Raw genomic sequence first — 21,320 nt, forward strand, 5'->3', positions numbered from 1 at the left:
AGTCGTGTAGGTAGCAAGGACGGGACAGGAACGGGTATAAGTAAGGGCATTAATTAGGTGACCACCGGTGGCGGTGGCAGGAGATCGTGACGGTGTTCATACACCAACAGACACGCCTCACGGGCAGAAGGTGATGGTGTAGTCGGCGTTGAGGCCGGAGGAGCACGTCCAGAGCGCGGTGCCGGACGACTCGTCGTAGGCGTACGCGTACGAGTTCGGGCAGTTGCCCTCTGGGAATCACGTAGCGTGGTCAGCTCCTCGTCCCCTCTCGCAATGGAGGAACACCCACTGAAGTAGTTGTAGTACAGCACACCCGACGACGGGCACGTCGCCGCGGTGTCGTGCGAGCCAGTGCAGCAGTACGGGTCGTTGCGCGGGTCCGGCGCGAGACCGGCCTTGCACGCGGTCTTGCAGCCGACCGGGAATCCGGACGAGTCGTACGGGCCCTGGATCGCGGACGGGCAGTTCGGGCCGAGATCGACGGGGCAGTCCGCGACGTTGCAGCCGACGTTGTTCGTGATGCTCATGGGGAGGTTGTAGCCATCAACGAGGGAGACTACACAGGAGGGGAAGGGAGAGGACGTCAGCCACGACCGCCACGACCGCAGAGGGCACGAGGAAAAGAGACACACCATCGTACCAGTCCGAGCCGCCGGCCGCGGAGAGCGTGAACTCAGCCACCGTGGCGGGGGGAACGCCCTGTGCGTGCGCAATGACGTCAGCTGTGTGCGGGTGGTGGGCGGGATTGGCAGAGTGTACGTACGGTGCCGGTGTGCGGGTCACACTCGAGGCCGCCGTTGCAGCCGCCGTCGAGGCAGGAGTTGGGGCCCGGGTTCGAGCTGAAGTCGCAGTCGCGACGACCCTGATAGAAGGCGTGCGGTCAGTATCACATGTGGATGTTCGCACTGCTCCGCCAGTGCGTCTTCGGACGCACCCAAATGCGCCCGGCGGTCCAGTTGTCGGGAACGTTGAAGGAGACGGCCTGGTAACGGTCCTGCTGCCACCTATTCGTGGGCGAGAGCTGTGGTCAGACGGGGAACGTGAGCGGTGGCACGACGAGCGGACGAACCCAGTAGCTTGGTTAGGTGCGGCCGAGCCGGCGTTGAGGTCGGTGAACATCGCGGGCCAGATCGTGAATGGGCAGTTGTTGTAGACGGTGAACGTGCGGGCGGTGGCACCGGACACAAAGGTGAGGGCGACGGCAGCAGCGAAAGACTTCATGGTGGAGACGAAGAGGTGAAGTGGGAGGCTGAAGACGTCGAGGAGGGAATTGCAAGAGGAGTCGGGGACTCTGAGGTCTTCTACTCGAATTTCTTCGAGGCTTTATACGTCTCGCTCCCCAGGGCCAGGTTCGTTCGGTGGCCGTCAGATCGCCGACGGCTTGTCTCCGCGTCGTATCCCCATCTCTTCGAGGCCATACATGGTCACACATGACCGGCTCGCTCCCATCATAGTGTGGTCGTCACCCACTGCAACACGGACAGTCAGGGTCCTGCCACGAGCCCCCACAGGCGCCCCCCGACCGTCGTGGGCGAGGTGGTGAAGGGTGGTGATGGATGTGAAGCATCGCACGTGCGGAGATGTTTCCGCTGCGATCCGCATGGAACATCTTCTATTCCGGGCCCGTAGCGGAGGCCAGCACGGCGCCCGCGCCGTCGTACACAGCATGGGTGAATGTACTTCCTGACGGGGACCCACGCGGAGGACGTTGGCCCAGTCCGGATCGATGCTCTTCCATGAGCACGATCAAATACCAGGGCGTGGAGTACGGTAGAGAGGAGTCTGGATGCTGCGTAACCAGCATCCAGATACCTCTCGTGACCGTCCGCGTAGCATACCATGGATGATGGGACGTACGCGATTGCACCGTGTGCATCTGCATCGAAACATGAGCTGCAAGCAGATGGCGCGGATAATATCGAAGCGTTTTCCATATGCACAGCTCCACCGAAACGATGAGCAGTCCTGATCGTTCAGTAGCGCGTGGGAGCAGCTGATTGCGGCGATCACGGCCACGGACAAGCGCCTGTGTACATGGCACATTGGCTGGCACAGGTGGACATCGTAAAGCAGCATCGGACACACCTCGGAAGTCAGACGGGTTCGAGCTCCACCGCGTTCAACTTGGCCGCTTCGACGACCGGTTGGGAGGTCGAAGACTGCGTTGCGCAGCTTGAGTACATCAATGTTACGTTGCCCGGGTACGCGATGTGTGAACAAGGCCTATGGAGGCGAAACTCAGGCCTCAGGGGGAGGATGAATAGTGAAGCCAAGGTTCGTTGCTAGCGATCCCCCGTCGAGCGCGCGACCGCGCGGTGGCTGGTGAAGGGCAGTGCTGGAAAGCTTGATAAGATTAGATGATCTTCCCATTTCGGTTGAACAGAGCTGCGCAAATGTGCCAGCGGATCCATGCTTTCGTGAGTGCGATCGTTTTCAAATTCCATTCCATCCGAGATGCTCCCGTGTGCACTGATGGAGAAGTGTGAGTGAGTATATGCGCACGGTGTTCTGAAAACCACGAGCCTAGCCTGTGGATGTTCGAGTCTGTGCTGCCCTGTTCTTCGTCTTTACTCTGAGATGCATCTTAATCACCACCCTGTGAGCTTTAAAATAGACCTCTTGGTGGATCGGAGACAGAGAGAGAGGGCATCAAGGCCTCAGGAATGGTGGTGGTGGTTCTTCAGCAGGAGGAAAATGAGGCGGGACCAGCGCTTAGTGACAGGGCTCGGCCTCTCGAAGAGCCGGATGCCGGAGCGTGTGCGGGGTAAGCAATGCGGGGAACAGTGCACACCATTGTTCCTTTCCCCGCATCCGCTTCAGCTCTCAGATACATTGGCATCTTCGATACGGATTATGGGATCTCTCGGTGCGTGAAGGTCTCTTTAAGGTGGAAAATAAGCATAGACGGCAAATTGACACGTCGCAATCGCGGTCGTAGACTTCTCCACAGAGTCTCTCTTCGGGGTGAAAGGCAAAGTCGGTGCGTGTCCTCGTTCGCGGACCAACGCAGATGCTAAGCTGCGTTGCTCTTTGAAGCCGTTGTCACTGGAGGCGGGTCGGGCATTGGGAGCATGATCGCATCCGCGTTTGTGCAGAACGGCGCCAAAGTCTACATCGCGTCGCGCAAAGAGAAGCAGCTTCAGGACGTGAGTACTTTTGTGTGGTGCTCCAATGTTGCGGCACCCGGAGATGCGAAGAAGCTCACACGTGCCGGGTTCCGAAGATGTGTGAAGCGCTCAACAAGAAAGGTCCCGGGAGCTGCCACTATGTCGTCGCAGACCTGACCGTGCGTGTCTTCCAGAGTTCTTCGCTCCCCACGCGTCTGACACCAGTCCCTCGCGCGACAGACTAAGGCAGGATGTGACAGCCTCGCAGGCAAGATCAAGGAGCAAGAGTCGAAGGTACACATCTTGGTCAATAACTCGGGCGCGTCATGGGGGGCTCCGTATTCCAAGTGAGGCCTGTTTCGTCGCCGCCCTATCCAAGGCGCTCCGACACTGATGCAACGCCCCCAACAGTGTTCCCGAGAAGGAAGGTTGGGACAAAATCCTCTCTCTAAACGTCAAGAGCATCTTCTACCGTAAGCCCCTTACTCAGGGACCCTTCTGGAGCTTACCCACTTCTTGCAGTCACTGCGGCGTAAGCCCGTCCATATACCCATCCAAAACCTGACCTAAAGACCTACTCTAGCTTGACCCCTCTCCTTGCCAAGGATGCCACCTCGTTCGATCCCGGACGCGTCATCAACATCTCCTCGGTCGCAGGTTTCCTCAGCACGTCCACAGGCTCCAAGCTCGCTGATGGTGACATGGGGCTCTGGAGCTACGGCACCAGCAAGGCCGCTGCGAACCACCTCACGGTCCTTCTCTCCACCACCCTTGCGCCCAAGTTTATCACCGTGAACGCGATTTGCCCGGGCGTCTTCCCATCAAAGATGACCGCATTCGGAATCAAGAAGCACGGCGAGGACGGACTCGCTGTGGGCAACCCGTTCGGACGCATCGGACACCCAAGAGACATGGCCGGCGTCGGTGAGTACCGACTCGGGGTGCAGTTCTCGGATGCCTCGCTGACGAGCACCACTATGCAGCGCTCTTCCTCGTCAGTCCCGCAGCGGCGTACGTGACTGGCAACCACGTCATCCTCGACGGCTCCGGCATGCATTCCCGCTTGAAGGGGAACCTCTGAGCCAAGATATTTCCTGGTGCGGTGCGGGTCGTGCATCGACTGCCACGGCCTGGCTTCTTGTGTTTCTGATGACCATGTACGGAGTTCTTGACGGGGTCGTCTTTCCCTAGGCCGCTACACAGATTACAGATTACTGCAGCAAACTCTTTGTGCGAGATCTGAGGCTTAGGCCACGATTTATTCTTGTCATTGCCACTCAAGAAGTGTAAAGAGATGAAGAAAGCAGACGTGCGCCAGAGGCTCCCCAAATCTAGCGATCCCATCAACCCACCTTCATGACGGAGTGATGCCACGCTTTCGGAGTTTGAAGTAACTGAGTCCAAGTCCAATCTCTATACCGCTGAGTCTTCGCGTTCAGTAACATCATTCCGCCATTGCGGGCGATAAATGGGAAACAAACAAACGTCAATGCTTGCGCCTCTTGTAGAAGGGAAAGCATCAAGTCAGCAGTATGAACAATGGCCACCTTCACTTTAACGGTTGTTTTGTCGGACTCTAAAACACAGACACGAGGCTCCTTGACTTCGCGAGCGAGCGCGCGTTGGTGTGGCCGTGCCTCTCCCTGCATCCAAATCCTTTTCCTGGCCACACTCCCGCATGCTTTGTCGGCGCGCACATAAAATGGGCGGAAATATGGCGGGAGGAAGGCAACACCGTCGAGTTCTCTCCTCGAGAAACGTCTCCGCGTATCACCCTCTACTACACTTCTCACGTACCTTTGACGGCTGAAATGGCCAACTACGCGGAATATCCCCAATACCCTGTTCAATATGAGCAAATGATGGACCCATCCATGTAGGTCCTTTGTGTTTATGTATCGTGTCCATATGCTGACTCGAATGCCAGCCTCTTCAGCATCCCGTTTGATCAATACCAGACGGGGTGGAACGAGTCGGCCCCGTATGCAAACTACTACTCCCTCCCTGGTAGCTCGTATAGCTACGACGACGTTGCTTCCTTCCTACGTCAAGGCGAGGTTTACGGCGGCACAGGTTACGCCGATGCAAGCACCTTGCCACCGCAGAACGACATGGCTTACATCGACCCACGGCTTCTGCCTGATAGCAGCGGACACCCGCAGCCCAACCCGGCATCCTGGATGTCTCCTCAGACCCAGAGTTGGCAGCCGAACGTGCACCATCCATGGTTCGTTGTGCTCGCCTGCTGTCCCGTCCGACGTGAGCACTCATCGATACCCCAGGGAGAACTTCGGCGCGCAGATCCAAACAGCCGCCATTCCCCAGCACCAGGGCCAGCCCCCCGCGCCACCGGCGCACTATTTCTCTGGTCCGCGAGGATCCTCCCGCGGCGCCTCCACCTCTGCCTCCACTTCCACCTCCCCAACCACTGCGCCCCGCGCACCCGTCCCCACGCGCCGCGACTCCCCATCCACCCCCAAGCCCCCGCACCGTCCCCGGGCGCAACCGCAGGCGAAGCCCGAGCCCCGCGTCTGGCACGGCGACCTCCCGCGCTCCCTCAAGCCCGTCATCGCCTCCCCGCCCACGCTCCCCTGCCCCGTGCCGCACTGCGCAGAGCGGCTGCCGCCGACCGACGGCGCGTGGCGCGTGCACTTCGCGCGCGCGCACCACGCGACGTTCGTCGGCCGCCCGTGCGCGCTGCCGTCCGCGCGCTGCGAGCGCGAGCACAAGTGCGCGTGCCCGGACCCGGCGTGCGCCGCGCGTGGGGGGAGGATGAGCGTGGGCAGCCTCGGGCGGCACTGGCTGAACGTGCACGTCGGGGTGCGGTACGCGTGCCCGGTCGACGGGTGCGCGGTGCAGAAGCTCTGGCGGCACTCGTCGTGCGAGCGGCACGTGAAGTCGTGTGTGGGGAGGCACCCGGAGGCGTGGGCGCGCGCGGTGAGGGAGCAGCGGGCGGGGGTGTAGCAGACATGGCGAGAACCTGTATTTGTAACCGCGCACTTCGTTCTTGAGTTTGTATTAGTAGCCGTCGAGTCCTGGCTTTCGGACATCGGGAATTGAAATTTTGCACGTGTAGTGACTCTCGTGGTGGTGGCGGCCAGGCTCTTCAACAGAGGCCTTTCTGTTGTGAAGGCAGTTTAAGACGTCAGCGATAGATTAAGCGTTGATGCCGTACATCCGTCCCCAAAAACAGCAAGTGAGTCCTACTTCCCGAGCACCATCTTCGCTATCCGCCGCACACTTTCCTTCAGCGAGTCCGGGGCCACTGCGACGTTCACCACCGCCCCCTTGGGCGGCGCGGCCGGGAACAGATCCTGGTCGTCGATCGGGCACACCGTGCCGGCCGCGGGCAGCGTCCCATTGGCAAAGAACGCGCGCAGGTATCCGACCGTGCACGAGGACGACACCGCCGTCGACGTGTGGCCCGGGCCGTCCTGGACGAGCAGCCCCGCGTTCGCGGCGCCCATGTTCGCGAGCACCTGCCGCCCGTTCGCGAGCGACGTCACCGGGTCGTGCTGCGCGCGCAACGTCAGCGTGAGTGTCGCCCTTGTAGAGAGAAGAGGAGAGGGAGGGGGCGCACGGTGTTGCTGACGATCAGCACCGGGTTCTTGAGCGTGCTGTTCCACGGGCCCGCGAACCGCTCCGGCGGCGTCGCCGGCCAGTACTCGCACCCGTTGTCCGGCTCGTGCGTCTCCACCGCGAGCTCGAAGCGCGACGTGTTCGCGAGCACCGCGAGCGCCGCGTCCGCGTACTGCTCCGCGGTCGGCGCCGCGAACGACGGCACGTCGTTGCAGGTCACCGCGGAGCGCTCGAGGTCGACCAGCTCCTTCTCGTTCGCGGCGTTCAGCACCGCGGTCGGGTCGCCCGCGAGCGCGGCGGCCATCGCGCTTGCGGCGCCTTGCCATGCTGTGGGGCTCACGAGAACGTCGACCCAGAAGACTGCGCGAGATCTAGGTGAGCACGAGGAAACGCGGCGCGGGGACGTGCACTTACAGCGGCCGCGGCCAAAGGTGAGCTCGCCGGGGAGCGTAGCGTTCGGGACGGGGAGAGGGTCGGTGTAAAGGTTGTTGGTGAAGTTTTCCACGCGGGCCATGATGTCCGCGCCGCTGTCTCCGTTCTTCGCGAGCGCGCAACCAGCAGGTCCGGACTGCGACAAGGTATGAACGGTGTGTGTCGGGATGCAGACTGAAGCTTACCTTGGCGCATTCGTCGAAGAGCATAGAGTACACGCTATCCGTCGAGCTCAGCCAGCCTCCCAGGAACCATTGGAAGGGAGGAACATCTGAAATCGTGTCAGCGCGAATCGATTCTCGCCAAGATCGGAACATACTGGACCAGACGTTCGCGTCGACAACCCCATCGATCGAAATGTGACCAACGCGCTCAGGGAACAGATTCACGAGATACTGTCCAATGACGGTCCCGTACGAAAACCCGTAAAAGTTCCTGCAGAGCCACATTTAGCTACTTCGTGCGTGCCCTGAGCAGCCGCAAAGACGTACAACAGAGCGTGCTCGCCGTCAATTAGCGTTGTGATGTAGTCGATGTCGCGCGCGACGAGCGTCGTGCCCATGTAGCCGATGAGCTCGCCCATCGTCTGCGCACACACCGCGAACTGCGACTTGAAGAGGCCGATTCGGTTGCGCTCCTGCTGGACCAGCCCCGCGTGGGTCATCGGGTCCGTCAGGTCCTCCGCGACGTCGAAGGAACGGTCGATGACGGTGTTCGCGATGAACGCCTGGCGCGCCTCGGGGCTTGGGAAGCACGCGACTGCGGGTCTGTACCAGGGCTGCGTCAGTACTCTGCCATCTACAGCGAAACAGTAAGTTCTCACTCGGACTGGCCGATCCCGCGCGGGTCGAAACCAATGATGTCCCATTCTTCGCCAACCTGGATTTGACTCGGTCAGCGTTCACGCCTGCGCGCGGCCTAGTAGAGGGTGACTCACCAACGACTGGAGTGCATCGCCTCCTTGCGTCGCGAGCCCGACTCCCGCGCCACCAGGCCCGCCCGGATTCACGAAGATGCTGCCCTTGCGTGTGCCGCTTGTCGCGTTGAACCGCCCAAGGGCGATCTTGGCGACACCCTTGCTGGGATCCTGGTAGTCGAGCGGCACGCTGAACGTGATGTCAGCCACGTAATTGCGTAAAGCCCTGTTGGATCAAATACCGACATGGCGTATCCGCACTCCGCGTTCGGAAGCGTGTCGTTGGTGTTGCACGGGGCCCAGGAGATCGTGCCCACAGTGCCGTTGACGGGCGAAAGCAGCGCGGCGGCGGCAAGCGTCGAGAGCACGAGCGCGGCTTGCATGGCGAAGGCAAGGCGGATGGGGGCCATGGTGGGAAGGCGAAGGCGGGAGAACCGCTAATAAAGGCCGTCGGCGGCTGACGAGGGGGCGTGGGTACGTAGGAGAAGCGAGAAGGGAAAGACATCGCAGGTTGGCTGTCGTATATGTACCTTTGCCTCCCCGTTTCGAATTGGCGTGATACTGATCAGCGCGCGGTCGCACGTCGGAGCTCCGAAAAGGACATTCGCGATGGGGCGCGACGTCTAACCGGCTTCATGAATGGTGTGAGTAGTGGTACGAGAAGGAGCGACGCATGCGGAGATGTTCTCACCCATGTGGAACCTGGATTCGACGTGGGTGCGCCATTCGGAGTGGGATCTCCACTGCACTTCGTCTTCCTCACACTGCTTGGCAGTGCGTAACTTGGCACCTGCGGCGGGTGTCAGTGCCTCTTTCAGCGAGCGACGACGTAGAAGCTGGTGGTAATCACCTGTGCTTTTCGGAAATCCTCGATTCCTCCATGTCCCTGTTGGGTGGCAACTGTTGCCATCGGCAATGCCTATGTTGTGGCTGGACCCACGTGGATTGAGCGCTTACGTTAGTCACTGGTCCCGGCGGCAGCTTCAAGGGCTTGCATGTAACGAGCTGGAACACACTCCCGAGTCTATACAGCCATTCGAGTCGGACACGCACCCTCGCCTTCAAGTTCTAGCAGCGCACGATGGCGACCTCCACGCCCTCAACCGCGTGACCACCAACTGCGGCTGTGACCGCAGTGGGACTTGGCTGTCTCGAGGGGTACATCAAGGCGGCGGCGGCGCTCATGATCTGGTGAGCTCTCGTTTTCCGTGCCAGTCTCCAGCCTTTTTGAAGTGTTGGAGTTGTTGTCCCAAGTCGGATGGAGTCGTCGAGAGGTGAAGTGACAAGCTAGAGAGAGTAGAAGAGAGACGGGCGGCTATCGGATGCGCTTTGAACGTTGAACGGGGCAGACGGCCGCGCGGACAGAGAGTGAGAGTCGAGGAGAAAGGGGAAGTGGATTTCGTGGGGCTTCAAGCTTCAAGCTTCAGACCCGTACATATAGGGTAGCTGGTCGCCCGATCCCGTTTTCACAGCTGGGGGCATCTCGTCACAGAGAAACCGAACGGAATGAGCTGGAATACATCCGAAGCACGGTCCGCCCCTGGGTCCGTGCGGCGTCCCTCTGCCATCGACCGCTGCGCTGCTTGACGTGCGTCGGGGAATGTCTCGAGCGGGACTGGCGCGGTCTGCGCGATTCTACTTTGAGCACGGAATCGACCTGTGAGTGCCCTCCGCACCCACGTCGCGCGATGCAGGTCGCGATTTCCAGCCCACGCCCTCGCCCTCGCCCCGCCCAATGACGTCAGGAAGCGGATAGAGATCACACCCGCCGGCAACGAAGAGGATACACATGTGCGTCCATTCACGCTTTCAGCCACGCTCACATCCTCACGACAACTCTCTGCTGCAGCGTCGAAGCTGCAGGCCGGCTCGTGAACAAGTGCGACTTTGTGATCACCTCGGGGGGTATCTGCCCCACGCATGACGATGCTCCTCCCCCCGTCTCGTTCCGGCAATCTCTGAACTCGGCGCACGCGCGGACATCACCTACGCCTCCAGCGCTTGCCGCCCCGTTCGACCAGCCGCTCGAGCACCGCCAGAAGACGCTCCGGTGAATGACGGAGATGATCAAGGCCCGCGCGCGAGCGCATGACGCTCTTCGAGGTGCTCTACATCGCCCCGGACGCCTGGATGGTGCCTGCCTTCGCGCGGCGACGGTCGTGTCCGCGCCCTGGCTAACCTCGAGGGCATCCCGGGCGTCTTCCCGGGCATCCCGAAGCTGTTCGAGCGAATTCTCGCCGGCCTCGCCACGCTCCTGCTGCTCCTGCCGCCGAGCGAACGGCTGTTCCGGCAGCAGATCTTCACTGCGTGCGTGCGCTCGCACTTCACCTCGCTCACCCACTCGCTGACGTCGACGTTGCACAGGATGCCCGAGTCGTCGATCGCGCCGTACCTCCGATCACTGAGCTCCGGGCGCAGACGAAGGCGGAGGGCGTCCGCGTCAGCTCGTACCCGTTCTTGTAGAAGGGCGGACTGGGGAGCAAGATTGCCAAGGAGGTTGTGGAGGGGCTCGAGGGGCGGTTCGTGAGCGAGGAGAAGGCGCGGAAGGAGAAGGCGGTGCTATAGCGTTGCAAGTTGTGGGTACGTCTGCTTGTGTACTTGATGCGCTCGTTTCTGCCGTTATCAGTCTTGCTCGCTGAAGATGAGGCCACCGGAATCAAAACTTCGAGTTTCAGAGCAATCGCTCTCCTCGCCGCGCTTATCGGTGTTAGCTATACTTTTTCTCAGGACCCCCACTTTCCCTTTATCCACCAGGATCCCTCCTCGATCGCACTCAGCTCCCCCGATGGAATCCTTGACCCTACCTATCGAAGTAACGGAAGAAATACTAGACCAACTGCAAGCCCAGGACCACCTGTGGGCCCTTCCAATCTGCGCAAGGGTCTGCAGCGCTTGGCTCCCGAGGTGCCGCTTCTTGATCTGGCACCGAGTAACAGTCTCGAGCCCCCGCTCGCTGGACTCCGTCCGTGCCGCGCTCGAGCGCACACCCATCCTGTGCTCGCTCGTAAGCACCGTTCGACTCGAAGGGAATTATGAGCAGTATCCCCACGCCGCTCCCGCTGTCCTCCTTCCGTATCTCGCCCATATCAAAACCTGGGAGTTCTCCGGAGACCTCAACATCCGCGGGAACCTAGGAAGACACTTCCTAGGCTCCCTCAGACGCTACAACAAGACCAAGAGGATCGTTTTCGACGACTGCAGTAGGTTCGTTTCCACCCTGGACGTCGCACGCCTGGCCTGCGGGTTTCCCGGCCTCGAGGAGCTTCGCCTCGTTGATACCCCTATCAGCATGGAGCGGTCGCTCATCACCACCACAAATCGGATGTGCAGTCGGCTGAAAAGGATCGCGGTGAGATTCTACATGGTGAACCACAAGGTACTGCTCGATGCTCAATGCACCCTCTCACAGCTTGCACCCACTGGGTTAGGCTTCGGACCGGCGCCTGGACTAGGAGGATTGCTCACAATCAACGCAGCTACACTCGTGCATCTCACTCTGGGTACCCAATTTGCTCTGGCTGGAGGTATGTTGTGTTCTATGAATGTTTCCGATTTAGGACGGAGTACTAATTAACGCCGCTTCTAGAAGTCACCTTCACAGACTTCTCGGTACTCGTACATCTCACCGTGAGGCTGGAGTTAGACGACGTCTCAGTTTTACAGTCGATGCTATCTCTCCTGCAATTCTCCTTCGCAGAAAAACAACTTCCACGATCCCTGCGCTCTATGGACTTGCTGCTTAGACCGTCTGCCCTACATTGGCTCAGTACCGAGCAAGTATCACGTTTCGCAGAGATGAGTTCCACTTTCTCCCAACTCGTGCGCCATCACGAGTCTCTCAGGGTGAATGGAATTACCTGCGTAGTAGAAGACGCAATGAAAAACCACGTGGACAGATGGAGGGCACTGTTGGAACAGGTTTTCCCATCATTACATGAGCAAGGACTGCTACGAATTGTGTTCAAGTACCCTCGTCAGTGTCTTTTATCACCCTCCTTCCACCTCATCATCGATCTTCTGATGTAAATGCGGCACGCTCGCAGTTTCCCACCACAATCAATCGTATGGGCACGCATGGCCCATTCGCCAGCTGACTTTCTCCTCTGATGGCAAGTGGGCAGCCAGCGAAGCGGCGAGTCCCAGCCTGAGGCAACGCCGACTCCATAATGGAATCAAATACCTCGGATCGGTGATCATCTGGGACGTTGGCTCTGGAGATCCGGTGATGGAGCACTGGTACCCAATACTCGACTCTGAACACCTCATGTACGCCGTCGGACGTGGGCTAACGCTCTCCTTCGCTCCTTCATGCACCCGTTTGATGCACGCCCCCTCGGGTCAGCTAAACATATTCAAGCTTCCTGGCCTGCTCCATCATAACGGTCGTCCTGAGATATTGGCAAGAAAAGACTTGGGATACGGAGACACTCTCAAAGCTATCTGGTCGCCCGACGAAGCACACGTCGTTGTCCTGGCGGGAAATAGAGGGGATGTCCACATCTTTGAGTCCGATACTGCAAAGCACATCCGCAGGCTCAGATTACCTGAAACCCTGTTTCTCACTGTAAAAGACGACTTCAAGGTTTTCGGGGGGACCCTATCAGCGTCCCCAAAAGGCCGCCACATCCTCGTTCACATCCTCGTTTGGGAATCTGACCGCCAATATAAAGACTTCACTGTCGTTTGGGATCTGGACACCGAAACGTCCCGTCCTCATTTCGTCCAACTCCACGGCCCGCATGTCCTCCACGATGCCTTGCACAGCGTCGCGCTGCGTTGTACTAATCCGGAGGACGACGATTATAGTGTCCTCGGGCTCACGTTCTCCAACAACCTCCTGATCTCCGGAACAGCCGACGACGCTGTGAGCGGAGATCACTGCTCGCAGATATTCGCAGGCTCCCCGGTGATAGCCCTGTCCTCTGACGGCACCCGGGCCCTGCTCGAAGACCCGGACGTTTCGGACTCATTCGCCCAGCCAACTCTCCGTGTCGAGAACACCGCCACGGGCGTCCACAGACGACTACCGAAAACGTGCCATCGCACCACGTGGGACATGTATCCCTCGCGCGACACCGCGCTCTCCACCACCGCCGCGTTCATCCCTCTGCACCCGCAACCCCACGACGAGAGACCCACGCGCCTGTGGCTCTGGCCCCGCCACGACGAGAGACCCACCGCGCACTGGTGGTACTGGAGCACGCGAGACGGCCGCACGCGCCGCCTGCGGCGCCTCGACACTCACTTGTCTGAGCTGGTCGCGTTCACCGACGACGGGTCGGTCGTGGGCAGCGCGGGGTGTTGCGGGGTGGTGTCCTTCCACCGCACCGAGGACGTCCAGCTTGCCACAGACGAGCTGGACACCGATGATGGCCCCGCCCGTAGCCACTGACTGGCCGGCGAACGGTATATCCGGAGCGACGGAAGACGAATAGAAGTTTCAGTATGCAGAAGAAAAACCGGCGCGATCGACAGCAGCGACGACCGTCACTGCGGCCGACCGCCCTCGCAGTGCACGCTCCGAATGCACCGGTGGACACGGCACTGCCTTTTTCTCCATGCTTTCGCCAGCAACATGCGCACGAGCACCTGGTCGTGTTTCCGAAACCGCGGTCCACACAGGAGGCACTCACTTCACGCCGAAAGTTTATGCCAGAACCTTCGTGTATTTCCTTCTATTCGATATCGGAGAAGATCGTTTCTTCGTCAGTTTGTTGCCGCAGGCGCGTGTGGTTGTTCCGAGGGAGGTAAGTAGAACGCAAAGCCGCACAGAGAGTCAAGCTCGAACGCGGGCGGCGGCAGCGAGCGCCATCAATTGACGCGCACTGGCGGCACGAAAAGGGACCGGCTTTGAGCGCTTGAGCGGCGTCCGTGCGCGGCGTAAGACGGGCTCCATGTTATGGGCTTGCCGAGACAATTCGTCAAAAGCTGGCAGCTCACGAGCTCAGGCTGATGCTGCACTGCGCCATGGAAAGCTCGTTTCAAGTTCGTTTGGCATTGGGCGTAATGGTACATGATGAGGCGTGCGTGCGTGTCTTCCGCGACTAGTGCTACAACAACAGACGAGAGTGCGCAGAAGCAGGACGGGGCGTGATAGTGGTTGTAGGTGTACGACGCGCGTACGGGGACGGAGTGAGGAGTGAAGATGGTGGCGCGGGGGTGGGGGGTAGGGATGGGAGGGGCAATGCGAAGTCAATAATTTACGTGCCCGCCGCCGCTCGTGTGCATCGCGTTGTCCGGGCCCCAGGCCCGGCCCCAGCCCTGGCACAGCAGGGACAGGCGATCGACGAGCGTGCACAGCTGCGTGCCGGCACCGGTGCCGACACGCGTGTGAGTGGCGCGGGTCCGAAATGGAGGGGCTCTCTAGTATCTAGTACAACAACAGTGGGAGAGAGAAGGGGAGGACGTACAGTGATGAAGGAAGACGAGACCGCAGGGCGAAGAATATAGAGATGTGGACGAGACCCAAAATACAACAGGAAAAGAAACAGACACACCACGCGGCCCAAGAGAGCCGCTCCCAGGGTGCTTCACGTCCAGTGGTTTGCGATCTCGCGGCGGTGGGGTGAGAGCACGCAGAGCGTGAGGAATGTGCCGAGGAAGAAGCCCGTGAGGAGCGCGCTTGCCGTGCGCGCGTAGTAGTCGAGCGTGGGTTCGTCACCTTGTCTTGGTGCGGTCGCGGAGGTCGTCGCGGGGGCCGTCGCGGACGACGCTGAGTGGAAGAGCGACGAGACGGCGGATGTCAGGCGGGAACTTGCCTGCTCGAGAAGCACGCTTGAGGCGCTTGGGGTCTTCACTATCGGCTCTGCGGGCGCAGGCGCCTTCTCCTTCGCCCTCTCAGAAGGCAGGAGCTTCGATGAAGAGGCCTCAGGGACATCCGGTGGCGGGGGTGGGGAGAAGACGCGCGGCTTGAGCTCCACTGGATCTTCCAGCTCTTTCCGCTGTGCTGGTGTGCCCTCCGGGGTGGGAAGCGGGGTCGGGAGGACCGACGCGATGGACATCCGGTATCGTTCCGACGCCGCGCGGCCAGCCTTGAGCACAAAGTCGCGGTCGAAGAGCGTCTCATCCTCGTCCGCGACCGACGCCGTCGACGAAACGGACGGGATCGAGAACGAGGAAATCGATCGGTGCCGGGGCCGCGAAGGTGTGAACGACCGCGCGAGCGTCTCGAGCCCGCCGACGATGTCTTGCATGCGACCCGCGTCCGCGAGCGCCTGCGTCCGTCGCGCCTCGCGCGCCTCCTCGCCCACGATGTGCACCAGGCAGCGAATGAGGTCCACCGTTTCGGGGTGCTCCCGCGCCCACCAAAGTCCGGGCCAGCGGGAGACCATCTGCGCGAGGACGCACGCGGTCGCAGTCGCGGTCGTGAAGTCGTCCGTCGCCATTTTGTGGAACCATGGGCGGAGAAACGCGATTGCGAGGCGCACCGCGCCGGCCGAGGTGTCACGTATGCGGCGATCGACGGGGAGGCGTAGGAAGTGCTCCGACATGTCTTGGCAGAAGGTGCGGTAGGTGTACTTCTTCTGGTCGTATGCCCAACCAACGCGGCTGATGGGCGTCTCCTTGATGTGCGACGGGTCCGGAGCAAGGAAGTAGGACGGGAGTCGTGGGAGGATCTGCGTGAGCGGAATCGAGGCGAGGACGGCCGAGCCGGGAACGTAGCCCCAGATGAGCACGTCCTGGGCCTCGAGCGCGTATCGATACCACTTCCAGTGGTCCTTGTGACGTCTGGAATGAGGGTGGGTCAACACAAAGACGCCGAGGGGGGCAGCACGCGAGCAAAAAGATCGACGACTCACTCTTCCGGAGTAGCCTTCCTGAGAAGCTCCGCGGCGGTGACCGCTCGCCCACTCAACGCCTTCGCATCGATAACAGCGATTTCGATAGAGTGCTTCATGCCGTGGTGATACCGTCTGGTCGCCTCGTAGACCGCCCAGGCGAAGCTGAAGGACGCTGTGACAAAGGGTGATGAGGAGCGCGTCGTCCAGTCCATGTGCCGGGAGACATCGGCGTATGAGTAAGAGGCGGGCGGGCGATAGGGCGAGATCTTGGTGGAGCGGAAAGCAGACTCCGAGACGTCGTCGGCGAAGGCTTGAGCAACGAAGTAAGGCTCCGTGGCATCATAGAATGGGGAGGGCTCCTTGGGTGTGTGCAGACGGAAGAGGAAGGGGTTGCTGTCGACAAGCGGATCGAAGCTGACCTCGGAGCCGAAGCCGTATTGCGGAAGAGCATTGCGCTCTTGTGCGTTGACCTCGACGGGGCTACGGGGAATGTCGTAGTTGCCTGCACCCATGATGGAGAGGAGGGGGGGAGGGAGGAAAAGCGGAAAAAAAACGGAGTGGGGGTTGTCGCAGATGGTGGAACGAATCGCTCATCCTCCGGTGAACGGCAAGGAGGCTATATAAAAGTTTGCCGCCAGGCATGGTTCCACGCAGAACATGCACGCGCAATGCTGCGAAGCACGAGAGGGCGAGGGAGGGCACGCGTTCGGCATGAGGCACCGGAGATGAGCTGGGACGGTCTCCCGAGGCCCGGAATGGGGCCCGGACGCAACGAGGCAGCGCTTGAAGACGGAACGCCCGCGGTGCTTGTGGGAGCTCCAGCGCAGGCTGGCCCCGGTGGGCAAGGGGGCGTACAGCCTTCTTTTCGTGCTTGCACATGAATAAAAGCAATGCATACAGCCTGACATGACGACGCGGTCGTGCATGCGGAGGGTGGACGACAAAACATCACGAAGACTCAGCTCATTGTCTCGCGTTGTGACTTGTACATGGACTTCCGCTAATATCTCCACGTCTTGGCGCTCTTATTCGTTCTGGGGGTGGATAGGAGAAGGAAAAGGCGTTTGAAGAGGGAGGAGAACAGAGGAGAGCCGCGAGCGTTGCATCCCGCTCGAAAGAAATCGAGTGTCGGGGGGTCTTCGCCGAGACCCCTGGCGTTGGTTCGCACTACAGCGAGGCCGAAACGTTGACATCGTACACCCTCTCCGATCGAAATTCGAACAAACACTAAGGCATGCCAAGTAGTTCCATACAAAAAACTGTCTCTAACTCCAATGTTTGGCATTTGCTGTCGCATGCCCACTGGCCACAGCAACAAAGTCGTCTTCTGAGAGTAGAGCCGAAATCCTTCAAACAACCCGACTCTTATGACATCAACATGACTCCCGATATGACCGTACAGGTATGCTTAAACAATCTGCACAGCTCATGCTCTAGCCGTTAGGTTGCCGGTGGATCGGTGAGTTCGTCATCTGAGTCGCTACTGTTCAGTGAGCTCCTGAACATTGCCCCCAGGCCCCATTCATCTCCGACGGTCCACGTTTCTTGCCGGCATTGCATAGAATGGGAAACGCGAGGAAATAAAGCGCTTGGCGCACCCAAGAAGCTTCGGGTGAGAGTCTCTCGCCCAGCTACGATGTCACTGATTCTTGGGATTTGGCGCTGCTCCTGCTGGGCCCCGCGCTCCAGTCAGCCGACAGCATCAGGAGCTGCTATCCTTGACGCGCACTATCGCCCATATGTGCGCGCAGTCGCCACGTTCATTCGCAGGGGCAATACGTCAATGCACTGGATCTACCTCATGCCATCTAACGTGGGTTCCACGAGTCCATTCTTTCCGCTTTCCTCCTATCATTGGGTTGATGCGATGGACGTCTCCGCCGGGTAACTGCTACATCGAACCCACCCTTCAAAGCAGCGAGGCAATGCGCCCGGCGCCCGCATCACCGGGGGCCCGGCAGGGCTTTCACAGCATAAAATGCGCCGCTATTTATGCGGTGTCGACTCCCGGGCGTCTTGCTCGGTGGGAGCGCTGGTATGCTTCTTTTGCCTCTCCTCTTCCACCTTCAGCCCGTCTAATGGATGGAACTACAGATTACGTATCCTCCGGAACCATAACATACCGGATATGATTCTGTTCGCCTCTAAAGACTGAAAGCGGCGTCCAGAGCGGCATTCCTCCGCCGTAGAGATACCCCCGATGGTCGACATGCCCTCCACGCAAGCTATTCTCCGCAAGAACATCGCCGCATAAGCACCGCTGCATGTTCGCTCAGCTGATCATGTCTATAGATTTCCTGTTCGACAGAGCATGTCAAGCCAAGGTCTACACTGACTCTCAGCAGGTTGAACTCAACAGCGTGAGAGGCATTCTCGCGACCCGCCTGGGCACTCTGCAGTGGGCGGTTCGGGTGTCTAATCCGGCTCTCACCAAGGAAGCGTGACTCGCACGCAGCTACCATGTCTTTTTTGTTAGCATGGTCTTCCAGCCGCATTGACGGGTTTCGTACATAAGCCCTCTTCGGCGAACACCGGGGTTGCGACACTGGTGAGAAGCCCGCTTTCCCTGCCTTTCTCTGCCATGACCCTGTGCTTACTCGGGACGCTTCACCTGTCGCCCTTGCGTCACCAATTTTAGATCTGGGACTTTTACTGTCCGCGGCCCTCTACCTTGGTGGGGTTTGAGCGGCTGCTGGTGTTTAACACAATGAAGCGCTCTCTACCGCGACTGCGTAAACATCTCACGATATCGAGGTCGTAATATACACTGCACACAGCGCACAATCGCTGATGCGCCTGCTAACGATCAAAACCCCTCCCACAAACGTGCTTCGATCCGAGACGCACGGACCTGAAGCGAAGTAGTCATACTTGGGCATGGTCTCCTCGCTTAGTTTCTTGAACGCCCTAGGCGACAATTTCTCTCCCCGCTCCCGTAACTCCGCATCATCTCCGGGAAGCAAGACGCGCCTCCAAGATATGCAATCATGCCTTCACATCCTGGGACCCTCTCCTGCTTGTTATCCATCCGAGGTAGGTCTGCGTCCATGCACTATGTACTTAAACCCCGCCCGGACAGCCCACGTCCCCCCGTCTGCTTGATCAACCCCCCACATCCCCCAACCCACTCCTCTGTAGGCCAGGCTCAACCCTCGGCCTCACAACCACCCACATCCCCACCGCCATGTTTCAACCACTGCGCTCCGCCCTCCCTGCCTCCCGCCCGGCCTTCGCCATCGCCGTGCGGCCCCCTACAGTCTCGCGACACCTCCTCTCCACCGCAGCCCTCGCCCCGCCCATGGACGACGTCCCACTCCCGATCTTTGACATCTTCGACGCCCCCGCCCGCCTCGGCGAGTCGAGCAAGCTCCTCGCCCGCGCCGCGTTCTCTACCATCGCCCGCCGCACCGTCCCCCGCCCCGCCTCGCCCCGCCGACCCGCGCCACGCCCCCTCCCCCAGCGACGCTCTTCGACGGCCCCGCGCGCCCCCGCGCTCGCGCAATGTCCTTCGTCGCCTTCCGCGCGCCGCGCCCCGAAGGCCCCCGGCGGCCGCTCCCCGCCCCTCTCCCGCCCACGGAGGTCTTCGACGGGCCCTCGCGCCTGCGGCCGTACGGCCGCGGCGGTGCTCGCTCCGGGCCGGGATCGGTGAGTGCCTTTTCGTGTGTGCGTGCGTGCTTCGCGGGGCTGATCGCGGATCCCGCTGTCTCTGCAGGCGTTTGCGTTTGCGCCGCTCGCCGCCGCGCTCGCTGGCGCCGCCGTCATCTTCGGTGTCGACGTCTCGCCGGGGAAGGACGCCCCGGTGAGACCGCTCGAGGGACGCGTCTGAGCGCGCGTGCCTGTGCGGTTCAGTTGGTGGGTTCTTTCACTCGTGCGGTCGCGGCTGGTGCTCATTCATAGTTTCTTACGAAGCTCGGTCGTTGGGTTCCGGACGATTCGTCTTTTGCAAAACACGCCCCACTGGCATCTCGCCATGGCGAGACCATAGGTCGTAAACCTTTCTGTCCCTCTCACGCAAGACTCCATGCGCTAGATTTAGTCTGAGTGGTCATCCGATTCTTCTCCAAGCGCTCTGCGCTGTTATTACGCTCTCTTGAAACCACCTCCGACTGAAATCCACTCCTCTTGGGGATCCCACGTTTACCCTGCCACCATTCTTGTTTCTAAACACCTCTATCTCCGCCTATCCCTTGCTCGCGTTGGCTCCCGATTAAGGATTATTTATTCTTGGTATTTTTTGTGTATCAACTTAGAGGTATCCCTTTCTCCCTGTTGTTAGACTATTCCTGTAGATCATCTCCCCACCACTGCCCTTGTATGCCCTCCCTCACCTGTAACACGTACATAGCTCCCTCCGCCCCGTCTCATGTCCACTCGCCTATCCCGTTTGTCGGAGAAACGCACCTGTCTCATCTCACGAAACGACAGTTCATGGAGTGGCTGACTCTTTTCGTCTGACTACGCGAACAGTAGTAGATCGCCGAGCCATACCGAGGTGTTTGATATCGCCACCTTGACCACCCTGGGCGCGGGCGCACGAGATCGCGCGAATATCACCGCAACTCTCGCATTGACGTCAGCCCACGGCCCGCGCCATGCGAAGCCGGTGTCTTGCTAGGAGCGCGCCATCGGGGCGCAGAGACGTCTTGAATCTGTCCATCCACCATGGACAACTGTCAACGACAACGTCAGCGATGGGCAAGGTTACGACTCACCGGCGGCGGCGAACGCGCGCTGGGAGCAAGTATTCTTGTGCGCACCTCCGATGCTCCGGACCCGTCGTGGGTGCCCGATACTTACGCTGTTCGACCGCCGCCGCCGGCGTCCCGCCGTCCTGAGTCTGAATGCGAAGGTTGCATCCGGCGTTCGATCGAGCGCCTTGGGACGCGCGCTTCTCCCGGAGCGCGTGCAGCACTATAATATATTTTCCCGTGTCTTCTCGAACCAAGTACGGTTCCTTTCCCGGTCCCAGGGCGGCCTCGGGCCGACACGTACAACGGGGACAGAAGGTCGGCTACCGGCGACCGTGTCTGGGCGATACCGCGCGCGAACCTCGCGCTCGCATGCAAATCCAGTTTGTTTTTTGAGGTGGTGCGATGCGCTTTGGATCGCTGCGGCCTGCACAGTGCTAGAAGCGGACTGCGACGCGCTGAGGGGTGCTGTTCGTGATATTTCTATCGTGCCGCGTTTCAGAGCTACCGGCAGAGGGAGCGCAGGATTCACGGATTAGGCCCACGAGGTGGGTAGTGGTGTCAGTGCCGGTCGAGTTCGGAGACCTCTCCATCGCGCCACCGATTCCGTCGCAGCGGCGGCGTCGTCAGGAGAGGGACGATGACGGCAGACGCGTCGGAGCTTGAGAGTCCGTTAGGTAGCAAGGGGTTGCTATCAATCTTTGTCGAGCAGGGATCGTCAGGAAGCCGCTGTGATATGTATGACCGAATGACTGACCTCGGTGCCGGCGATACGAGCCAGCGTTCGTTTGGTATGTCGAGCATGCGGCACCTCTCA

At 60.2% G+C, this 21,320-nt stretch overlaps 7 protein-coding genes across 7 annotated transcripts; 4 read left to right on the plus strand and 3 right to left on the minus strand.

Moving 5' to 3' along the window:
- Nucleotides 1-117: 117 nt before the first annotated feature.
- On the minus strand, nt 118-1,221 carry BXZ73DRAFT_78436 (Osmotin thaumatin-like protein; the record flags this gene model as incomplete). The annotated part of the gene is made up of 6 exons (XM_048022882.1): nt 118-230; nt 290-556; nt 633-699; nt 764-862; nt 935-1,004; nt 1,070-1,221. The coding sequence occupies 6 exons, from the start codon at nt 1,219-1,221 to the stop codon at nt 118-120; spliced, it is 768 nt and encodes a 255-aa protein (XP_047876799.1).
- Nucleotides 1,222-2,256: 1,035 nt separating this feature from the next.
- BXZ73DRAFT_90670 (NAD-P-binding protein) lies at nt 2,257-4,188 on the plus strand (the record flags this gene model as incomplete). The annotated part of the gene is made up of 9 exons (XM_048025709.1): nt 2,257-2,274; nt 2,953-2,980; nt 3,037-3,146; nt 3,224-3,286; nt 3,348-3,454; nt 3,519-3,580; nt 3,630-3,639; nt 3,691-4,031; nt 4,091-4,188. 9 exons carry the CDS (start codon nt 2,257-2,259, stop codon nt 4,186-4,188), a joined length of 837 nt encoding a protein of 278 aa, XP_047876800.1.
- A 730-nt stretch (nt 4,189-4,918) lies between these two features.
- Nucleotides 4,919-6,071, plus strand: BXZ73DRAFT_102503 (uncharacterized protein; the record flags this gene model as incomplete). Its single annotated transcript, XM_048015260.1, has 3 exons — nt 4,919-4,983; nt 5,035-5,334; nt 5,390-6,071. The coding sequence occupies 3 exons, from the start codon at nt 4,919-4,921 to the stop codon at nt 6,069-6,071; spliced, it is 1,047 nt and encodes a 348-aa protein (XP_047876801.1).
- A 239-nt stretch (nt 6,072-6,310) lies between these two features.
- Nucleotides 6,311-8,417, minus strand: BXZ73DRAFT_48681 (TAP-like protein-domain-containing protein; the record flags this gene model as incomplete). The annotated part of the gene is made up of 9 exons (XM_048020100.1): nt 6,311-6,622; nt 6,688-7,046; nt 7,101-7,254; nt 7,304-7,389; nt 7,438-7,553; nt 7,610-7,885; nt 7,942-7,997; nt 8,056-8,224; nt 8,281-8,417. The coding sequence occupies 9 exons, from the start codon at nt 8,415-8,417 to the stop codon at nt 6,311-6,313; spliced, it is 1,665 nt and encodes a 554-aa protein (XP_047876802.1).
- Nucleotides 8,418-9,634: 1,217 nt separating this feature from the next.
- On the plus strand, nt 9,635-13,426 carry BXZ73DRAFT_78440 (uncharacterized protein; the record flags this gene model as incomplete). The annotated part of the gene is made up of 10 exons (XM_048022883.1): nt 9,635-9,693; nt 9,729-9,825; nt 9,915-10,084; nt 10,138-10,345; nt 10,399-10,473; nt 10,498-10,590; nt 10,789-11,038; nt 11,061-11,558; nt 11,621-12,007; nt 12,078-13,426. The coding sequence occupies 10 exons, from the start codon at nt 9,635-9,637 to the stop codon at nt 13,424-13,426; spliced, it is 3,186 nt and encodes a 1,061-aa protein (XP_047876803.1).
- A 1,138-nt stretch (nt 13,427-14,564) lies between these two features.
- Nucleotides 14,565-16,327, minus strand: BXZ73DRAFT_48704 (uncharacterized protein; the record flags this gene model as incomplete). Its single annotated transcript, XM_048020107.1, has 3 exons — nt 14,565-14,948; nt 15,021-15,762; nt 15,834-16,327. The coding sequence occupies 3 exons, from the start codon at nt 16,325-16,327 to the stop codon at nt 14,565-14,567; spliced, it is 1,620 nt and encodes a 539-aa protein (XP_047876804.1).
- Nucleotides 16,328-18,999: 2,672 nt separating this feature from the next.
- On the plus strand, nt 19,000-19,856 carry BXZ73DRAFT_78442 (uncharacterized protein; the record flags this gene model as incomplete). The annotated part of the gene is made up of 4 exons (XM_048022884.1): nt 19,000-19,318; nt 19,354-19,460; nt 19,528-19,614; nt 19,713-19,856. The coding sequence occupies 4 exons, from the start codon at nt 19,000-19,002 to the stop codon at nt 19,854-19,856; spliced, it is 657 nt and encodes a 218-aa protein (XP_047876805.1).
- Between the last annotated feature and the right edge of the window lie 1,464 nt (nt 19,857-21,320).

Source organism: Epithele typhae, assembly GCF_022376455.1.
Source record: "Epithele typhae strain CBS 203.58 chromosome Unknown BXZ73scaffold_32, whole genome shotgun sequence".
NCBI classification, from domain to species: domain Eukaryota; kingdom Fungi; phylum Basidiomycota; class Agaricomycetes; order Polyporales; family Epitheliaceae; genus Epithele; species Epithele typhae.